Here is a 27,894-nt window from a genome sequence, read left to right on the forward strand (position 1 = left end):
TTCAGTTCTCCCTTAATGTCTCTTTAGGATGTGGGATTGTCTTGTGAGTTGCAAAAGGCTGCAGTGTTTTTGTGATGGAGACACAAATGCTTCTTAGGTTAGCTTCTTCCGTTGGAACTGTAACCCAGCTACTAGTATTGTCGGGGCTGCCTAGCTATGAGTGCGGTGCGTGCCAGTTGTTGCAACTCTTGTTCTGTTTTTCTGACAGTTGAACCTGTTAGCTATGGGTATTGTGAAAATCTTCCAACAGTGGGGGTACGGAACTACAACGTGCTTATTTAGTTGCAGCTCAGGTAAATGTGTTCTTGACCTTGCTGTGGCCTTTCCTGAGTTCATGTATCAGCAGTTACTCCTAGGCATGAAACTTCTATATGAGAGCCAAAAAAGCATAACATTACACGCAGGCTTTAGAAATGGCCACAGCTTTAGACTGATCATTGGCTAATCTCATCATTATAGTACTGCACAGAAAACAAGCCGTAACACATTGGTAGTCAATCTCTCTAGGATAAGCTTTCCTTTGAGATGTGTGCATAGCCATTCTGTTTTCGGATGCTCTGCAGTAAATTGTGATGTTCACTGTTCGTTACATTCTTTTGTGGGATAGCATACGGAGCTGGTTGAGATGTTTTCTCTGCATTTTTGTTGCATCGCTGTCACACTCAGTGAGGTGGCAAAGATTGTGGACCCCCAAATAGTTGCACTAGTGTGGAACTGATTTGTGTTTGAATGTGTGTGAGATCTAGCACGGAAGAGTTAAGTCACAACTCGTGCCAGCCGTTGGTCGGGAGTCAGAACTGTCAGCTAACACATGCAGGGGTGTCTGTGGAAACTGGTCGCACTATGGGTGCCTATGGCATGGGTGTCTATGGGGAGCAGCTATTCTATCGCTTTGTCACATGTAATCAGGAATGAAGTGTCTCTCTTCGGGGGTATCATACTTACTCAGATAATTTGCGCATTTTTTTTTCTTTAAATTAACGCTTCAAAAGGGGCTGTGTGTAATTATGCGCAGATTTTGTGAATACATCCTAAAAAAACTCTACAAAGGTCATAATGTGCACTATGTACTGTATATTGCCGCTTATATGTCACCACCCCCCCTCCAAGCTTGCATCCCTCGCTGGCAAAAAAAAAGTTTTCAAATATAAGCCGACGCAATGTCTCCCCTCCCCGCGGGATGGTATGATGGTGCGTGCGTAGCTCAAAGCAGTTGATACAATCGAAAGCGCATTAAAGAGTCGCAAAGCGAGTACTTGGAGGCAAGTGGAGATAAAAGGCCATGAAACGGTGCCCTTGCTTGCGGCCCAGCTGACTGGCAGCAAACAGAAGAGTAAACGGTTTAGTAGTTTCAGATTCCAGCGCGCGCCAGAGGTTACTGGAAGTTTGCTCTTACAACTGTTCATCTAGGAAAGCTACTGCTGCCGCAAGTGCGCCAAATAAATGGCTAGCAATTCGATTTCTTTTGCCAGAACAATACAAACGAATTTAATGGCTTTGCCTTGCGCACACCCGTGAGCATGCTGGTGGTGTGGCGTAGCAGGGAGTGTAAAACGTGCGAGCAAGAGATTTTTTTTCATAAACCCACATTGCATACTTGCGTGCAGGTTAAGGAGGCGCACTTCAAGGCGCACCCCGACTGGAAGTGGTGCAGTCGCGACCGCAAGAAATCCAGCTCTGGTTCCCAGTGCAAGGACATGGGGCGCAAATGCCTCAGCACCTCCGATGACCTGGGTGCTCACCTGGCCTCCGGGGACAGCAGTGACCGCCAAGAGACTGGTAGGCTGGGGAGTGAGGGGCTTATCGTCGCCAAGCAGTGTACAGGTAACTGTAATGGGTTCCATAGTCGAGAAGAGGCACTAATGCGCCTTTTACCCTAATGCAAGGTGTTTTAGCCTAATTGCAATGCTGACATAGTTGTGTTCTGGTAGTAGTCCCAAATTCCAAGTGCACACTTTTCGTAGCCGAAAACATGGGAACTGTGTTTTGTGATTCTGGGAAAGCCAGCCTAAATAACCGTCGTGAGTTTTGTTATGTAACTTGAAACTGCTGTGCACTTTTGGCTCTTTAGCAATTATTTGTGACTGGCCAGTTATTTGCATATGGCTACACGTCCAAACAGTCAGTCCAATATGTTACAGGAGGTTATCAGTGTGGCATGATTTCACGTGCAGGTATAATTGGCTCCCACAAAGGCACTACCGTAGCTCTACAAAGAACATCTGTATAAAACTTCCCAAATCTTCATGCTTTGGATTCCGAAAGCTTTATAGCTTCCCTTTGCAGTTATATAGCCACGCTCAAGTGTAGCACATAGTAGATATAATTATTCCTCTGAATTCAAAGAGTTGGGTGCTGTTCTGGTCATGTTAAGTATTTTCATTAAATTTGACACCTTATTTGCAGAAACTCCACAATTGCTCAAATGCACAGCATAAAGGGAGCTCCAAAGTTTCGTCTTTTAACTAGTGATCTCTGAGGTTGAAACTACTACATCTCTCCTTTCACCCCCTCCTTTGTCCCTTCTCTCTCAGCACAGTTTGGGCGTTCACATTGACTGAGATGTAGTTACTGCACCTTTCCTTCACTCATTAATGTTGCTGTTCTTAAGCCACAAAGAACACTGCTGCAGGAACTGGACAGTAATGTCATCAGAGTAGATGAAGCATGGCAGAAATGTCACGTATAGACTACTTATGTTTCCTGGAGGGGGACTGGCAACAGCTCTACCCAATTTTTTTGTTCTTAGCGAAAATCAATTCGTGTGCTCTTTATGGCTACGTTCATGCTTGTTCAGCAGTCAAAGACTGCTACAAAAATAGCGCCGGCCAGCAACAGAATAAGCTAAGTACTCGAAGTCGTCACACGCACCAGCAGGGTTGCGAGCAAGTTTTCCTTACTCTAGGGATGGACACGAAGAGCTCGTGGGAACGTTAGCTTGTGGGAAACGTTCCCGCGAGGCCTCGCGCCAATACGTCTACACATGAGGAGTTCCCGAGGTTGAAGAGGGAGAGGGCTGTCTCTCCTGCTTCCGTAATAATTGCGCCGTCTCCAGTGCTAGGGCCACTGCAACACAGGCGCCCTGCTGTTAGTTTAGGCAACTAAATAAAGCACATTGCAGGGAAACACCCTAGGGAACAGAGGAAGGCAGTTCCCCATAGCTGGCATTTTTTTTTTTCCTCAGTTTTAAATTCTCCTTACTGTTTTTGCCATAGCATTAGTCAGAAGTGCACATGCAATTTAAATTTTAATTTTTTTCACTTTTCTTGCAGATAATGCAAAGGAGGACACTTCCAGTGGCACGAAAAATGGAGAAGGCAGTGATGTGAGTTTGAGTGCTATTATCTTCATCAGCGGTTTTTAATAGTCGTTCCAGGTAGAAGTTCGACTTCATCGGGAATGAGAAATGATTTGAATACAACAGTCCACAGCTTCCCACAAGTCCTCCTGCCCTCAGATAGCAGTTTAAGCAGTGTGTCATGGGAACCATGCATTTGCTGTTTGCAGAATTAGTGGGAGGTCGAAAACAGGTGCCTTGCTTTGAAAACATCTGCATGTAAGCTCATTGGTGCTCTCCACCTGTGCCAAAAGTTATGATGATAGTGCCATTTTTGTCAGTCACCTGCTTGCATGCCCATTAGCAAGTGTTAGCTTGTGCACGTTTTACTTGGGCAGGCTGTTGTCACAATTTTGAAGCCAGGATTGCTTTCTTGACAACTTTCCATTTGCTGGCAGTGCCTGGCAGTGTTCTTAGGAAAGCAGTGAAAGACGTGTGAGCATGCTGTAACAATGCAGCAGAAATGCGCTAAAATGGTGGGGCTACATTGTGGTTCTTGCTTCTTGAGATCTCGCCTGTAACACACTGTTCAGTCTGAAAATTTTTCAGACTTCATAAAAAAAAGTCTTAAACGATCATTAGTCCTACGGGAAGCTCTGACAGTTTCTTACAAGGGACCAAAATATGGAGTGAGTGAATTTTCACGCTCGACAAAAGGTTTGTAGTTACTGTAATGTGATGCCCAACACTTTTATTTTTCCTTTGTGGTACAGTGAAAGCTCGCTAATTCGAATTTCATTAATTCGAATTTCTGGATAATTCGAGCTGTGCTGTGTGACTTGGTCCTTCCACGCTCCATTGAAGTCTAGGTACAGCAAAACTAAATGACTCGAATGTTAATGGGTTGCGGCGCCGATAATTCGAACTACGTGCCACTACGCCTAGGCTGGCTGGGCACGCAGCCAACCAAGCAATGCTCCCGCTTGGCTGTGCTTCCTGTTTGGAGAAGATGTGGAGAGGGTAAAACAGGCGTGCGAGGTGTAAGGACGGGTAAACTGCGATGGAGGCTGGGAGGGCTCTCTCTCTCTCCATGTTAGCGGCGGCATGACAGCGGCATGGCAGCAGCATAACCTCAACGATTTGTGCACGGTTGTTGCTTGCAACACCAATCTCAAAGGCTTTGTTGGCTTTTGTTGTTGAGCAGCGGATGATACGACCACTGGCGAGACACAGAAAATCAGGCGCAACACAGCGTCTCTTGCACTCCGAATCCAAAACCATGCAGTCGTGCACCAAACTGCAACATGCATGAAACAAATGAATTGGATCTTTTGCTGGTTTGCTGTGCATCTTCGTCTCGGTTTTCGAGTGCCCTTTGCGTTACGTGCCGTATTATTGATTGCAACTATAGCGGTGAACCTACGCACTGTTCCACAGTCTTAGTTATTGAGAAATGTCGTCCATCTGCAGTAATTATCTCGCGAAAACATTTCATGAGAATTGAAACTTTCTGTGAGGTTGATGCCGGTGCGCTATCGAGACAGGATATCACCGGAAAGTAAGCTCATTGGTTTGGCAGTTTGTGACATGGGGTTGGAAGACTGGAAAATTGGGCAGCATACGTGCAGCCATCCTGGCGACTCTCTTTTTGATCTAAACGATCATGCAATCTCTGCTACTCACGAGTTGTGGATTTCTGTCACTGTCGTTTTGATCGAAAAACGGCAGTCGCAGGACAGTCGCACGCTGCTTAATTTTCCAGCCTTGCTACCATGCTCACAGGCAGTCACATGCCTTTCACAACTATGATGCTGCCTGCCTCTTCTTCAGTTTTCTTCTCTGATAAGTTCGGGCTTTAGAATAGAAGGTGTTGGCCTTTGCCTTTCAGGAATAAAGGCGAAGGTGGTGATGGAATGTTTTAGAGCTATGAAATCGGGTAATTTCACTACTCGATTCCTTCCTGATCGCAGTGTACCACATATTTTGTTCACTTTCATTAGTTTGAACGTTGGTTCATTCGAACTGTTTCGGCGTTCCCGTGGAGTTCGAAATAACGACCTTTTACTGTAATGCTCTTCATATGCATTATCACAAAGCCTTTATGTGTGCTGTTTGCCATACAACTTGTTTTCTTTTTGTCAAATGTTTTTAGAATTCTGCTCTTCCACTTCCTTGGGCCGAAGCCACTTCTGAGTCTTCTGTCGTCAATATTCGCCTTGCAAGCAACACTGACAAGGATGGAGATGCATCCAGTGACGATGAGAGAATGATAATCTGTGAAGACGAAGGTAAGTGCACATCCGGTCTCCTCATTCTAAGGTTACTTTTGTGAGGCGTGTGCAAGTTTTTAGTTTCAAAAGAAGTTTCTGCATGGTGTTGTATGCTCCTTTGCTGTAACATTTAAGTCTGCACTGTATTTTACAAAAGCATGAGTGTTTTGTGCACTAACTAGGACTCTGTAAGTGCGAGCTTTTCCATCTTAAATTTTAGCTGCACAGAGCAGAATGCCAGTTATTGTCGCTTGACACTCATCCCTTGTGTCAAGTGACGCGCTTGTGACACGCTTTTCTTTAAATACGAAGTTTCTGTGGAAGCTGCATAGCTTTCCTTTATAGCCATATGGCTGCCCTCGGGTGGATGCCATTGAGTAATTTGCTCCCTTATTACAAATGTACACCACCTTGAGTACCGTACTCGCATAATGATCGCACTCGCATAATGATCGCACCCCCGAATTTTGTTGGCAAAATTCAGTTTTTTTTATTCCCGGCATAATGATCGCACCCCGAACTTGCCGCTGCAATTTCAAGTCTAGCCGACGATGATCGTACTTGCTATCTGTCTGACAGATGGCAGATGACCATCTTGCTCTGTCAGCATTGCAGCTGCAGCCGCCTGTTGGCTGACCTGCAGTCACACGGGCAGTCCAAATGCGGTTGTGCTTAATCGCGGATGCCAAACTTAAGGGGGGACATGGGTCTTAGATCATGTTTTTTATTTACAGACCAAATGCAATGAAACTGCACAGACTTGTTCAGTTTTTTCTGCTGATTTCAAATATGCAATTTGTTTATTTCTAGGCCAATTAGTTCCTTAGATATTATATATATCATGCCATTGTCTGCTGAAACAATAGAAAAGAAATGGGCCACCAGGAATTTAATTTTAATGTGTGGGTAGATACTACAATGTGTGAGGAATGCAACGCTGGAAGCAGTTTTCAGTTTTTTGTCCGTGTGGACAAGTGGGCTTAATAGTTAGTTTCATGTGTGTCATGTTTTCTGGCACTGTATGTCTGGTCAGCTCACTTGAAAACTAACTATTAAAGGGAAGCTGAAGAGATTTTCGAATTGATTAAGATGCTCACGTATGGATGTGGGAACCTTAAAAATCATGCGGGTGAAATTTTTTTGCAGATTAATCACTTAGGAGCGACGTAATCGCCGTTTAAAATTGCGCGGTAGCTCCGCCCCCCGCTGTCCGCCGAGCGCTGCTGATGACCCTGACGATGCGAGCCGAAACCGGAAACCGTGGGGTGGTGACGTAAACATTGGTGTTCCGTCGCCACGCAGCCTCCGCGACCGTGCTTGTTTCTGCGTGCGTGCCATCGTAAGCTGCTTCGATCTGCCGTGTGTTCCTGTATTTGTGCTTTTTTATGTTTGTGGTGACGTACAGAAACGTGGGCAGCATCGAGTGAAGCGGTGGACCATCATGCCGACGTTCTGCGCAGCCTTCGGCTGCACTAACACCAGCGGCCGCGACGATGTAGTCTTTCATAATTTCCCGCAAAATAAGAAGCTTTCCGCGAGGTGGGTCGCTGCTGTGAAGCGAAGGGATTTCAAGCCCTCAAAGACTACAGTGCTATGCTCTGACCACTTTCGTGATGAAGACTATAACCATAGCCTGTCGATAATGCGTTCATTGGGCCTGTCAACAAAGTCAGCTGGACTGAAACCCAGCGCAATACCGTCTGTCTTCGCGCACAGAGCTCGTCACCGCCACCGAGGCCAGCTTTCGCGAAAAGGAGGAAGCTCGAGGTAAGAATTTGTGTATTAACTCTATGAGAATTTGACTGCGCGAACCTGTGTTCTGTGTAGTGTATGGCGCGTAATTTCGTGGATGCAAGACTTCCGGTAGCAGTGAGATGAACGGCGCTGGAATGAGAATGTCAGGACGGCAGCAAACTGCAGCTTACAAAATAAGTGCTTAGCTGTTATGCTTGCAGGCATGCATCATGCATCTCGTACAGCATTACTCATATCAGAACTCGGCCCTAAATTTTTTGGCTGAGTAAAAATCGTTAAACTGCTATTAATACTGCAAGAGGTGGAGCGACGCGAAGTGCGCCTCACAACCGGAGACTGCGCGCCGCGCGTGAGCAGAGAACTTCGTTCGGTAAGCGAGCACGTGAAAAGACGTTATATGCAGACTCTTTACTCAGTTATGTTGGAGCTCAGATATTCTAGGATTCATGCGTAGCCCTCAGTGGCGAGAACATAGGGAGTAGTATGCGGCACATTTTTCTTCGTGGTCGGAGCGCCGAGAAAACTGTTTGCACATGTTTCTGGTATACGGGCGCGCGGCGTTTCGTTTTGAATTTGGTTTCGCCTGGGGCCTGGCTGATAGCAGCCTCGTCAGCGCCCAATGTGCGCAGTCATGGCGCTTGCAGTCCGGCCCCAAAGCGCACACTTTTTTTTTTTTTGAGCGATCTACGTCGGACGCGGCCGCTGATTCTGTGTTAGCGCTTGAAGTTGCCTGTCAGGGTTTTTAAAGTGATCTTTTTTGCTTGGCTATAGTATTTGCAGGAGGTGCTCCAAATCTGCAAATACAACATAATATGAAATACAACATGATATGAAAATAAAAACTTAATTAAGATATGCATTTTAGTGAGCTAATGGAAGCCTTCTGCCTATTACTGGTGTCTGCCGTATCCCCCAATATAGCCCCAAGTATAAAATTAATACAAGGTTAGTTACCCATTTTTTAAAATAAATTTTGGACCTTCTAGAGGAACACCTGGTATATAATAAATGATCTCACTTCGCACGGAGCTCGCCAATCAACAAAATGGTTTATGAAATAAACCAGCAGATTTTACTCATACTGAAGAACACTTTTGTTCTGTTTGGAACAATAACATCATGTGGCTTATGCCTTTCAGTTTCTTGCTGAACTGCTGCAAGATCAAGACTGCGCACCAGACGAGAGTGCAAATGAAGAGTGCATGGAAAATGACATCACACCTGGAGGCTGCACACCACCAGGCAGTCAAGAATCCACACCAAACGGCAATACAAATCAGGACTGTGCAACAAGTCGAATGCCACTGGCAGATGCTGCTGAGGACCCTGCATCGAACTTTTCTAAAAGTGCTGACAAGGCTGACAAGTCTGTTCAAGTTCTAATGCAGCCAATACCAGTAAAGTGTTCTGCCAGGAATACGTTTATAATAACACATGCAGTCGTAAAAAATTGCCGAGTGCAGCATGGCTTCATACATTAATAATAATATTATATAATTGTGCGCCACGTGTGCTACAGCCAGCCTTGCGATTCGCCCTGCTTGGTTGCAGCACGAGGCCATCGAGAACAGCGCGATAAAGGCGGCCGCAAACGGATGGAGATATTCCTACAAGGGCTTGCAGTATGAAGCAACTCGCCTAAACAAGGATTTCAATTTACTGCCAGATCCCATCTTGGCACGCAGAACGGAAGGCGCACGTTTGTCACCTCGACGAGTTCTGCCACAAAGCGCCGCGAACTTCTGTCTTTCGCGTGTGTTATGAACCGAGCCGGCACGCAGCGACCATGAAGCGATGCCAGCATAAAATTTGCGTGCAAAAAGAGCCTAATAACTTCTTGCGCTTGTTAATGGTCTGTGTGGATTACAAGCAGATTTGCGGCAGCACCGACAAGCGGCAAGACAACAATGCCGACGATCGCATCCCGCTTACATTGCATTAGGAAAATTTCGTGGAGCAGTGCTATACTACATTTTCTCGCTTCAAAATTAATTTATTGTATCTGTGAATGAAGTTTGGCTAGAAAAGTATGCTTACCAATGGACATTTCCAACACGTGGAGATGCTGACGCTTCGCTTTTGTTCAAGCCAAAAGCACCGCTCGCGCCAGCATCGTTGCTTCCTTGGAGCGGTTTGCTCTTTGCGATTGGTTCGTACATGTAGGGGATGACGCCAAGATCCTCCTGGTAATCTTCGATGTGTTCCATCGTGATATAAGCATCAAACCAACAACCGGAACACCGCGCGCCGCGCTTCATGTACTACATCGGCGGCGACCGAGCCGGGCTCACCGAGCCAACGCCAGTGTTTACGTCACGAGGCGCCCAGCCAATCACAGGCGGCAACGAGGCGCGCGAGCTGGCTCGAGGCTGCTGCGGCACTTTTCGCCAAAATAAAATAGGTTTGCGCTTTCTCTTGCCTAATTTCGATGAGAAATTCGAATTCCGAGGGTGGAAAACTGTAAAGTGCATCTCTTCACTCAATTTTTTTGGGAAACCTTTCAGCATCCCTTTAAGCCCATTTGTCCACACAGACAAAAAATTGAAAAACTGCTTCCAGCGTTGCATTCCTCACACATTGTAGTATCTACCCACACATTAAAATTAAATTTCTGGTGGCCCATTTCTTTTCTATTGTTTCAGCAGACAATGGCATGCTATATATTAATATCTCAGCAACTAATTGGTCTAAAACTAAGCAAATTGCATATTTGAAATCAGCAGAAAAAACTGAATAAGTATGTGCAGTTTCATTGCATTTGGTCTGTAAATAAAAAAAAAATGCTCTAAGACCCATGTCCCCCCTTAACTGCAGTAATCTCCAATCACGGTTCGCCGTTGTCGCAAGGCTCGCCATTGTCGCAAGGCTCGCCACCGTTCTGGGTTGCGGTGCAACGAAGGGACGCGGTGATTATTTAGTGTTCTCGTAAATAATAAGCCCTGGGATACGGGAACATCAAAAATGAATCCTCCTTGAGGATCGCTGGCATGTACCGAGTTGCTGCTAGGAGTAATAACTGCGATACAAGCTAGTTTTACGTTCGCAGCTGCGTTGCAGCGTGAGTAACCTGATCTGCTTGCACGCCAGCTCCGCTGCTGAGGCGTCGCTGAAATCGATCGTATATATTTCTTTTAATATGAAACAATTAGGTTGTCAATAAGGCAGCACTATAAGTAGAACATTCATTATAGTGTTGGTCAGTTCAAAAGTGCCGTCCACTGTGGCTTCAATACGAAACAAGTTAGGCCTGTGACGACTAGGGAGTACAGAGCGCCGTCGTCCGCCGCGCTCGCGGGCGGCATCATTGCGGTAAGCTCGCGGAATCTGGTGCTGCTAGCGTTCCGAATTTGTCGCATACTTTAACGATACGGCTGGACGGCACATTTTTCGGCGGAATGGTAGCAAAATGCGTAGCTCAAGCGCCGCGGGACGTTGCTGTTGTAGGTATACGTTGTGGCTGCGCCGTCGGACGAGATCGAAGGCTGCATAAAATCGCCGGCGCGCAGCGCTATACACACTGCCTATTTTGATGTGTTGCTCTTGGAACATGATTTAGTGCGAAGAAAGTATGTTCTTGAAGCGGGCCAGCTCGTGCGCTTTTCGCGCTCTATCTTCTCGGTTAACGACGTAAGCCGAGATCGCCGAGCTCGGTTCGCGATAACCGCGTTTAGCGGCGTAACCGTGTGTAGCGCGCCCGAGTGACAAGGGTAGTCTGACCTGCAACTTGTTTGCGTTTTCAGGGCTCAAAAATATTTTGTTAAGTTTACCCCGCGTAATGATCGCACCCCTAAATTTTTGCGTCAATTTTTTGAAAAAAAAAAAAAAAGTGCGATCATTATGCGAGTAAATACAGTGGAACCTTGATTATACGTCCCCCGGTCATGCGACGACCCACATTTTACGACGAATTGGTGCGGTCCCGGCAAAACCCCCATAGAGACAATGCATTAAAAACCTCAGTTATACGACGCAAATTTTAGTAGGACCCCGCTTTGTACGACGTCTGGCTCGTACCGTCCGTCAAAAAAGGTCGTCAGCAAACGCAGGCCGGAATGTGCCATATTTTCGCGATTCTAAGCACCCCCTTTTTTGCGCGGAAGATAGCGTTGCCGAGGCCGCCAAGTGCACTTGCTCTGTTTTTCGTCGAGCCTGTGCAGTCGGAGTCCCGAGGAGGCGCGCCCTGCGCATTGTTGTTGTTGTGACTGAGAGAAGGATGAAAAGGAAATTGCACAGGCCTGCCTACTGGCTCGAGCCAAGCCACCACCGCTGCCAAGTGCAGATAGAGGAGGGTTAAAATATCAGAGGAAAGATAAAGAGAAAAGATAAGACGCCGGTCCCAGCAACAAATGCGGCGGACGCTGCTGAAAAAACAGATAAGCGGGCGAGGACAGCGGTGTCTGTCTAGGGCGAGGACAGCGGTGTCCAGGGCGCTTTTTGTGTTGCTGCGTTCCGACACTACAAGACAGATGGCGGGGGGGGGGGGTCGGTTTAGATTTTTCGAATCTAAGCACCCCCTCTTACTTTGGGCATCGCGATCGTGAAAAAAAGGGGGTGCTTAGAATCGAGTAAATACGGTAGGCACACTTTAGCCGCACTTTAGCCAGTCGATAACTGGTGGGCCTTAATCTTTCCATCTATCAAGAAAACCTCGCGAGAGCCGCTGCCCTGCTGCTCAGGGCAGCCTCAACGGCCATTTTATCTTGTTTGTTGAAGACTAGCCCTCTGCCGGCAAAAATGTGCTGCATTTGTGTTCCGAAAAAAAAAAAAGAAGAAAAGATGACGAAGTTCAGACGTTAAAAAATATCACGCTTTATTTGCGATTATACGACACCCGGATTATACGACGGTTTCGCGCGGTCCCCTGAACGTCGTATAATCGAGGTCCCACTGTACGGTACTCGCCTAAACTTTTGACCAGCACTGTTCCCACTTCGAGCTATTGAGCAATTTGCTTTTGCCCTACCGTATGCTAGCCGTCCCGGATAGCTCAGTTGGTAGAGTGACTGTTGCGGTGAATCGATGGTCCTGGGTTCGAACCCCGGACTAGGACGAATTTTTTTTTTTTTAAACTAGGAAGTTTCTGTGGAAGCTGCATAGCTTTCCTTTGGAGCCATATGGCAGTGCTTAGGTGGATACCAATGAGTAATTTGCTCCCTTACAAATTTACTCCACCTTGTGGGATTCCTGTAAACATTTGATCAGCACTGGGGAAGGCAATATCAATGCACAAAAAAAAATACCAAGCCACCATATTGCCATGCTAATGACAATAGGGTGATGGTGGGGTAGTTTCATTTCTGTACTCAATTATAATGCGTATGTCATTTTTAGATTTTTTTTTTCCGAAAAAAAAAAATATGCTCACTAGAATCGAATAAATTTGATGGATGCCAGTGCCTTGCAAGTCTTCCTTTCTGTTTTATGAAGTCCTGTGGTTGAGAGGTGGACTTCAATTAGTGTTAACATGTGTTGCCATCTTTGTAATTGTTCACACCTCCCCTGCCCCCTTTGTAGGCGATGGTGAGCCTGTCATTGACCTGCAGTGCAAGGAGCGAGTAGCGGAAAGTGATTCGGAGGGAGGAGGGGCCTCGGATGCCTCGCCTCGCCTGTCTCCTCTGGGAGCTGGTGCACCTCTGGCCGAGGGCACCCACAGGCCGACGCCCATCATGAGGGAGCCTCTGCCGCTGCTTGAGGCCACACCGCCAGCTGCTCCACGGCCTCTCGGTGCCGCTACAGCCTTTCACCCCACGGGCGCCGTATTCAAGGGTGTCCAGTCGCCCAGCAAGCGTAGCCTGGGTTCGGAAGAAAGGCCACGTGAATCTGTGAGCACCCGGATAGATTCCTTGAAGCATGAAAAGCATGGTGGCAGCATTTTACGAGACTCACTGTGAACCTTGTCTTAAAACTGAAATACTTTTCTCTTCGGGACTTTAAGAAAGCTGCAGCACATAAAGTTTTCAGTGGTGGTGTTTAGCTGGCAGACAGAGGAACAGAAACTCACAATGTTGTGACCACTAAGCCTTGGAGGAATGCGGCTTCAGTAACTTTGATGGATTTATACCTGCAAAATCAGTTACAACTAATCCATATTTGTTTCTTTCCTTTGCCCAGTAGCTGTGGTCTACTGTAAGCTGACATTTTTGGTTACACTGATAATTTTTTGTGTGTGGTGAGGTTGTTCTTTTCTAGCACCATGTCCAGTTTTTAAAGATTTTTTTCATTAAAAAATGATGGATTCAGCCACAAACATATGTTCACTTGCCCGCCAGAAATGCTACAGGTGAAGGTGACAGTTTTAGACTTGGTGCTACTGTTCATGGGCTTCATTAATATGCATCTTGATGAGAGGGTTTCACGCACGTGAAAGTATGCGAGTGACTGCAGCATGGAATTCAAGTCTTCAGAAGGGCTGTTTCAATGATCTCTTGCCACGCCGGTTATATCGACATGGCCTGCCTTCGGGAGCATGTTCGAATTAGCTGGCGTGAGACCCACCATGGACTTGCATGGGTGCTGGCCAGGACCAAACTGGCGGTTAAAATTACCAGGATTTCCAAATTAACTGGGTTCAAATTGACGAGCTTTTACTGTATTCATATTTGATTTGTATTGAAAAATTTTAATGTTTGAACACCACTAATTTTAATGGCTGCCCTTATTTCGATTTGCGCATAATTCAGACACATGTTTGGTCTTTTGAGCATTGACTGTCGGTAGTCAGCTGTGTTTTCCGCAGTCCCACTGAGCAGCAGAGCACGCGCCACATGGCAACCTCTTTCCGTGCGACCGTACCGCAGGTGTCCCCTCTGCGTCCAATAGCGTCCAAGCCTCCTGTGGGCCTGGAAGGTGGCATGCGCCATGCACTCCTAGTCCCGCCTTCTTCGGCAGCAGCTACGCAGTATGCCATCCTGAGCCCATCTCTGGGCCGGGCCGAGGGCAGTGCTGACCTGGCAGGGCTTGTGCTGAGGGGCCCACCCTTCAGCGCCAGCCCACCCAAGGGCCCAGGGGGCATCATGAGACCCATGCAGCTCCCGACAGCCAACACGCAGGTCCAGTACCTGCTGCCTTCCATCACTGTTCAGCCTGCATCCGTAGGGGTCAAAGGTCAGTGTCGCATGTGTACTCCTTGGCTTGGTTCGTGTGCACTTAAGATTTCCTGTGCAATCTGGAGGAGGCCAGTTTAATCAAACGAAATTTGAAATCGGAATCTTAAAGGTGCACTGAAGAGGATTCTGAACTTGTCTTTTTGCCGCGGGAACTCGATCTACACATTCCTAGCATTCTTAGAAACTGCAATTTATTGCCCTGTATGGCCGATTTCCCTAATTAAATCGAGTTAACGTCTGGCTCCCGTCCTTTTTTTTTAATTCTCCCGGTACGGTGGGCAGAGTCGACCAACGCGTGAAGTGCCTTTCAGCCAGCTCCGTGGAGGCTTTGCTTTCGCTTTAGTTTGTTTTTTAGGTTTCCATGAATAAATAGTTTCATTCGCAGATAATATAGCCGCAAAATAAGCCCGCAGAAATAAAAATACGCGCGGACTATTTGCTACTACGGACTACTACGTATTACTCCGCCGATGGCAGAGCGGCAAGCCGCCACGGGACTGGGTGAAAGGCACTCCACGCGTTGGTCGACTCCGCCCACCGTACGAGGCAGAATTAAAAAAAAGGGGGCGGGAGCCAGACGTTAATTCGATTTAATTAGGGAAATTGGCCACACAGGGCAATAAGTCGCAGTTTCTAAGAATGCTAGGAACGTGTAGATCGAGTTCCCGCGGCAAAAAAGACAAGTTCAGATTCCTCTTCAGTGCACCTTTAAGGCCAGATGTGGATCTGAGAATGGTTTTTAGAAAAAATGGCTAGAGAATTGCTTAAAGAGAGAAATGCATTTTTGAAATCGGGAAATGATATAAAAAAATAGACTTTTATAATACTACAGAAGCCAATTTTCATAATACTACGGAAGCCAAAAAATGCCCCTCAGACAGGCAGAATTTGTTCAAACTTCCGCGCTCACCATGAGCGAAGCAGCCAGCTTATTGCCACCATTTGGGGCTTGTTTAGAAGCTTGTTTTTTCATGCGCATTTTGTGCCATCACAAAACTGCATTGCTCAAGCAACAACTACCCTTGCTGGTTTTCTGACGGCCGTTTTCGGGCCGCTGATTGGCTGGAGAGCACACGCGAGGCCATAGACGCCATAGACTTACATAGGCGTTGGCTGGGACCTTGCTGACGGTACAAATTGTCCACAGATTTCCAAATTAATATGGGTTGAATTAACGAGCTTTTGCTGTATCACAGCGCAATCTGACAATTTTGTGATAGTCAGCAGCGCCAGTCACTTGTGACAGGATCAATCGAACATACTGAACACTGGCTGTGATTGTTAGGTCCATGTTTTTTTAGCAAAGTTATAAAAAATGCTTAAATTCTCAACGACAAAAGTGAGGGATGGGTTCTTTGTGCGAGTGGGCTCATTACGTGCATAAATACGGTAAAACTGTTGAGTAGGAGGTGAACATAGAAGCACCTTGTGCAGTTCATAGGTTGCAAGCCATGAAACAGCACTAAAGCATTGGTGTGTTGACTTGTAGTAAAGAGTGCATGCTGTTATCCTGACTGTGCCACCTGAGTGGGAAGGTACAGGGTGACAAAATGTGATGATGCCTCGCATGTGGTAGGTGCGGGGTTCGATCCCCAGCGCCGCCGGGTACCCACCAGTGATACAGTGGGTACAAGCTTTCCCCTGGCCTGGTGCTCCGCTTCTTAAGGATGAAATTTTGGGAAACTGGCCTTTTCCCCGCCTTGAATAGACGAAAAACACCTTGTGCTGTGGTGCTCTCTGGCCCAGGTGCCTTTGCGGCATAAAAATTCACCATCATCGAGATTTGGTGATGACTAAGGCGAAAGAAGTAAGGCGGATGTCAGTGAAACAGTGGAATAGTGCATGCACATGAATGGTATCACAGCAGTGGCCCAAGTCAAGCTGATGACTACTTCCACATGAAAGAAGTGGTCATGATTAGCACGAATACGGTCGTCTCTGATTGTGATCAGTTATTACAAAGAGATCTCTTACTGAAGCATCATCTTGACCTGCTGTTGTTCAGTTCATACTCAATAGCCTGTTATTTGGATCGTGGTGCAGGAGGAGTGCTGCAGATGGCCCTTCCCTCCGGCAGTATTCAGCTTGGTACACCCAACACAACAGCTGTCGGCAAGGTCTTGGCATCCCCTCCAATTGTGTGAGTGGCTGCAGAAACTTGTCTGGCTCGTGTTTGCAGTCTGCAGGGTGTCATTTTGTATTGGGAAGGAGAGAGAGTTAAATGTAGTCTTCTATAGCTGCATTACTACTCATCCGTCAGTGGTGGCTGGTCCTGTAACAACAGAACTGCCATGGTTGCGTCAGTTTAAGAGAAGTGCAAAAAGTATTGGACAGACTTTTTCTTTAATTGCTGTTTCTGTTGCTGAATGTTATGAATACGATGGAAGCTCATTGTAGTGAAGTAGTTGAGATTGTAATTAAGATTTCGATTAAATGAGCTGGAGACGTAGAGCTTGTTGCAGCTACAATTGGGCACTATTATAAAACTCTTGAGCGTTGTCTGAGTATTACAGTAGAACCTTGATGATACGAACACAGTTGATACGAATTCATAAAAATATCCAGAGTGCATTGTGTACAATGGCACGCTCTAACGCCACTATGGATGATACGAAAGTGGGAACCGCGACCATGCCCTCGAGGACTAAGTGCTGCCCATACATTGCTGATGCCGTGGTTTATGCACTGTGAGCAGGGAGCGGCGGCACATGTTCTGCACATCGCTGGCTCAGCGATCGCTTGTCACGCTGTACATACAGGGGAGCAGTGAGCGGCGGCATGCAGCCAGCATATCACTGACGTCGGGGTGATCATGCATGCGCGGCCTGTGCATCGCCGATGTCATGAACGCCAATTGCACTGTACACACCAGTCGAGATAATCGAAGGATCTGAACAAAAAACTCGCTATCCCCATTCCCATCCATTGTCCCAACCCATTCCCTACAACCATTTATCCCACCCATTTGCCCATTCTTTCCGCTACTTCCCAGGGGAGATCAGGGGAGTCTCCCCGGGCCCGTTCACCCGGCTGTGGGTCGCTATAGTAGCATCCCTTATTGATTTCCTTCCACCTTCAGGTGGCGAAATTACATTTGCCTATGGGCCATTTCGTTTATTTTGATTGGCTTAAACCCGTGATATAGTAGTGGTGCAGGAGAGGCTGATATTCTTAATCATTTATTACGCCTCGATCTACTCTTTGTACACACCAAGTATTTAGGGCCGATTCTACTCTTTGTACACACCGTGAGTAGTGAACTGTGGCCATGCAGCTGTAAATACCATATATTGCCAATTATAAGTCACCCCCCAATTCGCAACCTCCCTAGGCAAAAAATAAAAATTTTACTCTGAATCAGATGGTAGGGTAATTAGTTTGTGGGGATAGGGTGGCAACAGCTGGCACAGGACAGGGTTAATTGGAGAGATATGGGAGAGGCCTTTGCACTGCAGTGGGCGTAGCCAGACTGGCGATGATAAGTCGACTCTGCCTCACCCTTCAGCCCTAGCTCGCCAGTAAGTTTTTCAGAAGACCGAGTCACACAAAGAAACATTTATTTGACCACGAAACATCGCGACTTTTCGTCGCTGGTGAGAAGGACACAGTCACAGTCATTGCCATCTTGTGAGCCACCGCTTCTGCTGGCCGTCGGAAGCGGTTCCAAGATTCTGCATGTGAAAAATGCTGCACAGACCATGTCGATGGTAGCCCATAACAGTCTTCGTTGACCCATTGTGCCACTTTGTTCGAAGAAGTGTGCTTCAGCCACCCTGTCAGTGTCTTCAGGTTTTCCTGTTGGAGCCATTCAGTGTAGAACACACCGATGCGGTCTTTGAACGGCTTGTTCGGCGCCACGTCCAGCAGCTGTAGAACAGGTGTCAGTCTGCCCGCAGTGTCCAGTGTCCGCTAACGTAAGTTCATTAACCCACACAATAACTTTAGGTGGGAATGTTTCCGTGGTCGGCATCGATTTCCTCTTGAACAGAAGAAAGGGTGGTAGCTTGTGCCCATCTGCAGTGCAGCACAGCATGACCGCGGAAAAGTTGTTCGCTCTGCCTGTGGTCAGCAGGCGATCCTGGCGGTCCCCTTTCCTGGACACGGTTCTCTTGCTGGGCATGTCAAACCAGACCGGAGTCTGATCGACATTGTCGATTTGACCAAGCAGGAACAAATGTCTTGCCCTCAGGTCTCTCACTTAGTGCATAAACGTGCGTTGTTTCTCATCGTATGCTTTGGGCAACCTTTGGAATACGGTCTTGCATCGCCTTAGGCTCAGGCTGTTCCGTTTCGTGAAATTTTTCATCCATTTTCATCCATTTCATGACCCTACTTCTTTGGTCGTGAACTCAATTTCGAACTGCCTCTTCAACAGCTGGGTATTGTCTGGACTTTTTTGGTCCACGAAAGGAACTGCATGTGGCAGCACATGCAAAGATCTTGCTTCTTTGTTTTCACGATTCCCTTGCGCAGTTTTCTGACTCATCTAACTTCCACCTAGCAGCGACATTATTTTCTGACTTGGCATGGTGGATTGCTTGTCGCTTGTAAGCCGCACTGTATTATTGCTGAGGTTGCAGTGGCATCTTGGTGTTTGTCGGGCAGGGACACACATCACTGCTATGACTGTCACCTCGACGAAGTGGAGTGCAGAAGTGGCAAAAAGTCATGCAAGAATGTGCGAGAACGCTTCCGTAGAAAGCAACGATCCGCTTGCACGGCTTCTTCGCTTGCAGGCATGCTTGCACCATGTACGTGCACAATGATGTTTCAATGCTGATGGCGCTTGCTCAATGGGGCGCTCCGCTGGGATGACCAGAGAAGTGGGAGAGTGCGCAGCACCTTAAACTCACTGGCCACCTCGGCGTTCTGTGCATGCTCAGTGGTGTCCGTCTGCTCTGCTTGGCTGGCCGTAAACCCGTTCAGCTAAAAGTCTCTGATAAGAGGGGCAAAAGGCATCCAGCATGTTGGTACATACGGCATACTGAAAAGGCCAGGTTTTGTCTTGTCTCCTGATGGGTACTTGGGGGACATGAAGCCGTATCTTTATAATTTTGTTTTCTTTTTCTCTTTCCCTTCTCTTTCTGTGGTAAACAATAACATTCAGGGTTTCATCGCCACACAGTCCATCGCTGCAGAGCGTCATAGTGGATGCAGCGAGCACGCTGCAGGCTCCTCAGATTCAGCTCACTCCTGCCGAGTCCCCCATCTCCTCGTCACCTCGGATGCTACCCTCCCCGAGCGCCCAGTGCCTCATCTTGCCCGAAAGGTATGTGGCACTGCCTTGCATTATCGCCATCTACTTGGTCCGTGCCACTTTGGCACACTGGGAGTGGCATGACCCAGAAGCAGCCTGCCAACTTGAGTGCCGCTATGCATAGGGCCCTTGATTTTTCGTGCTGGAGAACTTGAAATTTGGTGAAGGCATAATTAAGAATCCACAAAAATTTATCAGGAAACATTACGCACATGAAGCTTAGTTTTCAAACATGCCTTGCCTACTCCATGTCTACAGCCTTTGTCAAAAATATACAGCACACTGTTTTTTGCTTCGGAGCCATGCAATGCGGCTCATCTGGCATCTTCAGCTTTCAAAATTCCTTGAAAGGGGGAGGAACTTCCATCCTCAGCTCTCCAAAGCTTGGGGCATTCAGCAGGGCTAGGTAGCCCTATTGCACGGCCAAGAATCAAACCCCCTTTAGGTGTACATTTTTAAAGAAGGCTGCACTTTCGTTAAAGGTGAATGTAGCTGTTGTGATTCAGCATCACATAGTGCTTGGCATTCTTTTCATTTAAAGAATGCCATTTGTTTGACATGGTGCCCCCAAAGTGACCTAGTGACCTTGCTGACGAAGGCCCGAATATACCATTCTGCCCTTGCTGTGGTGATTGTGCTGATGAGAGGAAGGCAACCCTAAAAGGGTTTCATTTCCGAAGGGTCCGATACCACAGAAAGAAGTCCCTTAGCGCAGATGCCGGGTGTTACTCAAAAGCAAACGGGTATCCTTGCCCAGCACCAGCCCATTGTGCATACGTATGTGCTGAGGAAGGGCGGCCACAGCACAAAGAGGGACTAGAACCTGAACATTAGGTACTCACTCCTGCTTTGAATGGCAGAAGTCTGCAAACCATACTGTAGCCACTGGTTTTTCTCACTCCGATGATTCGGACTTCTGCAATATTTTGGACTTTGTTGGGGAACTATCTCGTGGCTCTTGTTTTCTACCTCAATATGCCGCAAAATCAAGCTGCGCTGAAATTTTGCATTAGGGAGTACCGTAATCATCGATCAATTTTTTGTTTTCCATTCTGCTTGCAGCATGGTAACTAAAATGTTAATTTTTTATGTGTGTGTGTATGTGTGTGTGTGTGTCACAGTAATATTTGTGCAGATCTAGTGTCCGAAGTGGGGCAGCATGGGTCGGGAGACATACGGTCCCATGTGCTGAAAGCATCCTTTGCTACAAGCAAAAAAAATGATGAAGTTGCTGTGGTTTTCACATCGCAAATGTCTCGACTTCTTTATTGGAAGCGAGTGTATTAACCCTTCTGCACCATGTTAACACCCCCACGTCCCAATCTGTAAGGCTAAGTCAATCGCTACGATCTGTCAAGTCACAAGAAACTTTGATTCACTCGAACAGAATTTTAGGCCTTGCACTTATCTTGCTCGCTATCAGGAAATCGCTGTCACAGGGGAGGCAGATGACTGAGTGTAATTGTCACATTTTCTTTATTTTTTTTTCTTCCAGATGCACCATTTCACCATCTGCTTCTCCGAATACTCCAAAGATTCGTTGTGTCATTCCAAGCAAAGGTATGCACTTGCTTTTAGTTCTGTAGCGGAGAAACTCTTTTCTGGACATATTCACCATGCTGTCCTCAATAACATTCTAACTGCATGTTTAATGCCTTAGTACTGAATTAGTATGAAGTCAGCAGCCAGATCTGTCAACTTTCAGGGTGTTGGCATTCAGTATTATTAAGGGTGCCCCACCTTAACAAGGCTCACTTGTTAGAATAAACTAGTGCAGGTTGTGGGAAAGAAGCTAAAACACTATTTTTCTTAGTCACATCAGGCAGGTTAGTCACATCAGGCAAGTAAAACTGTGGTAACAGTTGCACAGTTGGTGGAGACACCTGGTTCATTCTGTAAAGAAGAGGGTTAAGGTAGTGGAATAATGGGCATTCGTTTAAAAAATCTGACAATGTTTACCCAGCTCTCGCTGAATTTTGCAATTTAAGCAACAAGAATAAAGATTGTAGATTTTTTTGCATTTTGTGCTGCACAGGTTGGCGAGCCACTTGCCCTCTAGGTGACACTAGCCTTATCACAGGGCCACTATCACTTTTTTGCATTGTGCAGTTGACTCCTGTTATGAAAACTCACTTAAGACGAATCCTCGGATAAGATGAACATTGTCAGGCCATTTGCTTCGTTTTCCACAAGTCTCAATGTCTAAAAAGAAACCCCTTAAGATGAACTGTTCCGAGTGTCCTTTGGTGAAGGTGAACTTTTGCAGCAACTGCAGGTCGCAGTGACCCCGCCAGTGGTACTTGCAGGGTGTCCGCGTGACTGTTGGGGAAAGAAGAAACTATATAAAATGCTGTACACAAGGAAGCACACCCCGACTAGATGGCTTCTATGTACCTTTGCGTAAAACTGTGTGGAAGACATCTTGTGGCTGGGCGCTTTCTTGTGGAGAGCTTCCTTGCCGGTGCAGTAAAGGCAGAGAGCCATCGCAGCTGCGCTGACACAGAGATCTGACATTTACGAAATCTCGGCATTGCACACATGTCACGTGCTGCACATTGCTTTTTTCCAAACTGAAAGGTGCATATGCGCAAAGTGCATCCATGCGTTGACTTGATCCTTAAAAACTCTGTTGTGTTGCAAGTGTTGCAACACGTGTTATCACGCTGTGCACATTACCAGTGGTTATATGGAAAGGCACGTTGTGTGCCTGCTTGTGGACTTGGTAATAGCTATGCTGCGGAAGGAGCGAGGTAAGAGAGCTTCACATGGGTACCTTCTTGGTGCTTGGAGCTGGCTGGAGGGTACAACACATGCACGCAAATACCAACTGCTGTGCGGTACAGTGAGAAAACTAGAGCAACGTCATTTTCAAGTAGGACAACATGAGCTTGATTCATGGTCTGTCTTAGCTCACTGTGTGCATAGTGCAATAAATGCTGTATTTTCAGTTATTGTGTCTCTGAAAGGCTACATTAGTCACTGTTTTTATGTAACATATATATGGATGTACCTACTTAGCATGCTCACATTTTTCTTTGGGGGGGGGTCACTTTCGTTTTGAGATGAACTTTTGATAAGACAGATATATTTATATATTTTCTGGTCCCTTCAAGTTCATTTTAAAGGGAGTCTACTGTAGTACGTGATGCCGAGCTACATGCCATTTGTGGAAAGCGGTACTACTGCTGTCACAATGCTACCATCACCTCTTCGCATTGTAGCACAGAATGCCAAGCGACTTGTAGGGGGCACTAGCACTTACCACAAGTGGCAAGTGGACTGGATAGTGGCAAACCGTGCTAAGCTATAACACTTTATGCTTATAACTGCTGCTGGCAGCAAAGCACGCCTCCATTTTCTTTTTTTTAGCCAGCCACTAACTCATGAAAATCTGCCATGCTGCAGTGGTAGGTTATTATCATATCATTGCATGCACCTCTCACTGGGCTCCCGCTTGCAGATGGTCGAGGCTCCCCGCTGGCCATGCTAACCCCTCCCTCAATGACAACACCGCTTGGCTTCAAATCTATGGCCTCTTCTGGTGGCACGCCCCCAACCAGCTCGCCCCTCGCCTCTTCGCCGGCTCGGTCGCGCGTGTCACCCTTTTTCACGGGTGAGTGGCACACTCCTCCAACAGCACTGGTGGAACGACTTTGTACCGTGGCGCTGTGCCTTCACCGGGCTGTGTGCGCTGTTTTCCTGGTGCCCAGAGATGAGCCACTACTAGCAAGTCATATGTGTTTCACAGCAATGCACTGCTCCATCCCTCGTTGTATTTGGGTGAAAACGCATTTATCTTTTAAGTGAAACTGTCTTTCTCAGTATTTGACCTACTCAAGGATATTCGATTCTATTTGCAGCCAGTTTTTATTACTCTATCTGCTTAAAAAGAAAAATTCGCACACACCTAGTTTCCCATCAGGTGCTCGGAAGAAAAGGAAATTTTGGGGCCAAATGTAATGAAACCGCACTGCCATATTCACAATCTTTCGCTCATTTCAAATATGTAACCTCTTTTTCACTATATCAGTTATTTCCGAAGATATTACACATTTACATTCCTTTGCTTGCAAAGACAGCAGAAAGAGACTCATCAGAAAACCATTATTGACATGTGGCTAGTTAGTATACAGTGCTAGGAATGCATTTTTGGAAGTACTTTTCAGATTACATCTATATAAGTTGTTCTACGGCGCATTTGGAAGTTCGGTATTAATAGGATTTGTTAACAAGGAGTCTAAATTAGAGTGTACAATTACTTTGTAAAAATAAATTAAAAAATCTGCTCCCAACATTATATGCTTTAATCATTTAGCACATGTTGCAGCAACAATTGTTGCCCTATCTGCACTAGCTGTTGAGATATCGTTCTTGTAAACTTGCAAACAGTAAAAAATTTGCATTAGAGGAAATGAGGGAAAACGAACAGAGGTGAGGTGTAAATTGCAGTTATAAATTGGTACTACAGCTGATACTTTATTGAACAAATGAAAAACTTCATAGATAGGTAGAATATGGTCTGCAAATTTTGAAAATGCTTCCTGAAAATTGCATTTTTTTGGCCCCAAAGACCCCTGTCTGCCCCTTAAAACCAATCGAGTTTAACTGTCAAACTGCTGTTGATTTCAGCAGGTAAAGCTTTCAAAGCAGTTTAAATTCATTGTAAGGTACCTAAGTGATAAGGTACTTGATGGGAGCAATTCTTGTAAGCGTGGAGAGGGGGTTGCTCGATTCCTGCAACCACATAAATTTGTTCCCTATTCCCCTTGGAGAAAGTCGTCTTTGCATTCTACTGACCTCTGTCTACATCTGTCAGGTGTGTACCATGCATATGTGTGACATGCAAAGCTTCATTATAGGTGGGCCACGTGTCTAGCCCCTTGTTTTGCTTCATGAACAATGCTGCAGGGGTGTTGTCCATGAAGTCTGGCAACCTGACGCCCACAGAACCCAAGCTAGACTCAAGTCCACGGTCGTCGCATCGCGTGTCTAAAGCCCTGGTAGCATCACCTGCTACGCCCGGTGCAGAAGCCAGGATTCCCTCCACTGAAAACTTGGCCGAGTCTGGTGAGTGGATGCTCTGCACATGAGTGCTTTTACAGCGAAGCTGTTAGTGGCACACTCATGGCATGGGCGTGATCGTTGTTGAGGTGACATGTCATGTGACCATCTCATGTCACGGGATTGGTCATGTGCCATCACATGACTGTGAAATCGCTGGTGCATTATTGGCCTTGTGATTTCATGTGACCGGTGAGGTCACTGGCGCGAGGAGCCATTTGAGCATGCACCACACAGGTGTTGGTGGAGTCTTATATTGCAAATGGCAGAAACACTCCTTGTTTCTAGATCCAGCAAAGAGTAGCATGCAGTTCTTTTCAAGCACCTATTTGAATTTATTGCAAGTCATGTCTCATGCCAGCAGTAAAGGATTTCCTACACGTCTCTTTTTTTTTTTTTGTCAAGCATACCTGCTCCTATGTAACAGTAAAGAAAAATTTTAATTTGAAAGTTACGTGATGTGCTATGTAAATCTTCTAAGTTTTGTTTTAGATTGCTTCGTAGCAACAGGAATGGCTGCACTCCCTGGTGTCATCAGAGGTTATCTGAAAATTACACATCAGGGCATCACATCATTAAAATAATGCAAGTCTTTGTATGGGGTTTTGATTTCAGCACTTGGTCACAGCATTTTCTGTGATAGGTGCGATATACACCTACCAACACAAAGCAATATTCATTATTCGCAACAAATCAGTCTTGGCATGTTGTGCAGCCTGTCTTTAGAGTGTGGCTTATGTGCTGCTATTTTTATTTTTTTGTCGTGACGTGTCGTCTTTTACTCACAGAGACCAAGCCGCTCAGCAGGGGGCTGTCCCCTGACAGGGCACTGAAGGCTAGCAAAACCAAGAGGCTTCTGGAGATTAGCGAGAGAATGGTGAGAATGTTTGCCTTCTTTCCCTGCACAGGCAGCTAGGGAAGAGGGAGGGACGCTGCTGAAGTGTACAGCTGGAAACTTGTGCTAGCTTTGTTTTGGGCATGCTTCCAAAATGAACTCTCTTCACCCACACCCCTCTTCCATGTCCACATTTTGTTAGAGGTGAAGCACAAAAGGTGCCCATGCGCTGTGCAATGTCAACGCACAACAAAGAGCCCCATGTGTTCTAAATTAATCTGGAGCCCTCCGCTACGGCATCCCTCATAGCCCATGTGTCTCTTCAGAACGTTAAACCCCCCAAATTACAATTTAAAGGCAGGTTTTGAGTGTCTTGAGTAGTGGGATGCAAACCTTCTGAATTCTTGGTATTGTTACATATGACATTATATGCTGAACATACAAACTGAGGCTGTTTTGTAAGAATCTTGGGCTCACACTTGACTTGTGCGCAGCCTGTCGCCAGCCCACGTGACAGTGGTCCTGCCAGCGCTAGCCTTCTCCGACCAACCTTAGAGGAGCAGCAGCAGTGGCGACTACCTCCGGCCATGCCACTAGAGCAGACATATTCGCCCGCCTCTGTGCTCGAAGGAGCGACGCCTTCACGAGAGGCGAGCCCCCAGCGGCAGCTGCAGCAGCAGCAGCAGCAGCGGTTCGTCCTCGCGCCAACGCCAGCCCAGCTGGGCCGTGCCCCGGGTCAGCTGCATCAACGCAAGAGTGGTGGCAGTGCGTCCCTGTCGTCCGAGCCGTCCGAGCCATCCTGCCTTACAGATCTCAGTGACAACGCTAGTCAGCCGCCACACTCTCAGCTGCCGCGGCCGCCCCCTATGACCCCAGTTGAAGAGGGCGGCCACGGGGGCAAGGAAGAGAGTGCTGCTACACCCAGGGAGGAGAGCTCTGCTGCGCCGAGCAACGAGAGTCAGTCGCAGCAGCAGCAGGCAGCCAAGGAGCCTCCACCGCCACCACCTGCAGCTAATCCAGCGCCACCAGCTAAGGAGACTAAAAAATCGGTGCTCAAACGGACCGTCAACGATGGAATGGACAAGTATGTAGCCTGTCACTGCAGTCGTTGCGCAGGGAGAACACTGCTTTATGCAGCGTTGCATTGCACTAGACTTGAGAGCTAATATTCATGGGAGGGCGTGAGTGGGAAGTACTAATGACCAGATAATGCCGCCAAAAAAACCAGGCATTGATAGGGGTGCATGCCCTAATGGTGATTGGGAATGCAGGACACAGGCTGCTGCTGTTGCTGTTGTGCTTCTCAGTAGCGGTGACAGTCTTTGAAGCTGAATTTCTTGTCTTTGAAACTGAATTATGCCTGTACATGCCACAGTAGATACCCTACTTTGTGCTTTGCTTCAGTACTTTTGTGAAACTTGCTTTGAGCTCTGTGTGGAAGTGTCATTTGAAAGTCGCGTGAAGAGCTTGTTCAATGCGCCGCCCATCTCTGCGAAGTTGGCTTTGCCTCACCTGGTGACTTCTTCAGATGTGCTATTGCCCTAAAGCAACTAAACCAAGCTTGGCAAGGCTATTCCAGAATTTGCAAAGCAGTGGCTGTTTACAATCAGCACATAGGCCAACACCTGTCTCATTTCCTAATGTGTTTGGAGATAGCGAGCCACATTTCCTAAGCAACAGACAAATAGCTGCTGATCGTCCTGCAGCAGTAGCATTTACCTTGGCAGTTTACTAAGTCCCACAAGTTCGATATGGGGCCCGAAACATTGTCAGGTCAGAGCATATCGCGTTTGGAACGTATTCTTATGCCGAGAGATAGAAGCAGTTTCTTTCCTCATATTGCCAGGGTGTTGGAGGAAGTGAACTTCAAGGCCCAGTTTGCCAAGCTGCCTGAGTACAAGCCAGAGGAGTCTCCATCCGGAGCTGCATCTCTGCCGTCATCTCCATTTGTGCAGACCTACCGTAAACGGCCAAAACCCACAGGTAGGGGACCCCTATTGGCAGCAGATGACAGACGCTTTAATTAAGTGCCATGTGTTTGCAGGCCCCTGCACATGTTGTATCTTCGTGCCAACTCTCTTTGTTCGTTGGTTTAAGTACAACTTGCTTGCAGCTGCGTCTGCACACAAACTTAGTAGAGTGGTGAGCAGCCTTGTCTAGAGCGCTTGAGCAGTGCGCACTTGGTAACAAAACCGAAATTAGAGAGCAGCCCCTCATTACAGGGCAAAGTTTTCGTGCCTGCTTTGTTTACGAGGCTATCTGGCACTACTTCCGTGCAAGCGTTGCAGCTGGACCCTAGAGGCTGCCACAAAATCTGGATTTGTTTGCAAGGA

The 27,894-nt window shown here is 46.9% G+C and overlaps 1 protein-coding gene and 1 long non-coding RNA gene across 7 annotated transcripts in view; both read left to right on the forward strand.

Moving 5' to 3' along the window:
• cic (Putative transcription factor capicua) overlaps positions 1-27,894 on the forward strand; it is a 72,730-nt gene that overhangs the window by 24,000 nt on the left and 20,836 nt on the right. For 4 of the 6 annotated variants that reach the window (XM_089549864.1, XM_089549868.1, XM_089549863.1 and 1 more), the window contains 13 exons: positions 1,608-1,779; positions 3,273-3,325; positions 5,430-5,565; positions 12,817-13,124; positions 14,100-14,406; positions 16,452-16,548; positions 19,516-19,677; positions 21,161-21,225; positions 23,126-23,278; positions 24,574-24,732; positions 25,515-25,603; positions 26,056-26,645; positions 27,408-27,544. In XM_089549864.1, coding sequence (XP_089405990.1) covers positions 1,608-1,779; positions 3,273-3,325; positions 5,430-5,565; positions 12,817-13,124; positions 14,100-14,406; positions 16,452-16,548; positions 19,516-19,677; positions 21,161-21,225; positions 23,126-23,278; positions 24,574-24,732; positions 25,515-25,603; positions 26,056-26,645; positions 27,408-27,544 — 2,428 coding nt within the window. The remainder of the gene's footprint in view (positions 1-1,607; positions 1,780-3,272; positions 3,326-5,429; positions 5,566-12,816; positions 13,125-14,099; positions 14,407-16,451; positions 16,549-19,515; positions 19,678-21,160; positions 21,226-23,125; positions 23,279-24,573; positions 24,733-25,514; positions 25,604-26,055; positions 26,646-27,407; positions 27,545-27,894) is intronic. The other 2 variants (XM_089549866.1, XM_089549869.1) reach the window with 2 other exon arrangements.
• On the forward strand, positions 6,484-9,714 carry LOC149340933 (uncharacterized). Its single transcript, XR_016283678.1, has 2 exons — positions 6,484-7,314; positions 8,442-9,714. It is a non-coding gene; the product is annotated as an uncharacterized LOC149340933 (long non-coding RNA).

Source organism: Amblyomma mixtum, chromosome 6 (assembly GCF_055824585.1).
Source record: "Amblyomma mixtum isolate Tamu chromosome 6, ASM5582458v1, whole genome shotgun sequence".
Lineage (NCBI taxonomy): Eukaryota > Metazoa > Arthropoda > Arachnida > Ixodida > Ixodidae > Amblyomma > Amblyomma mixtum.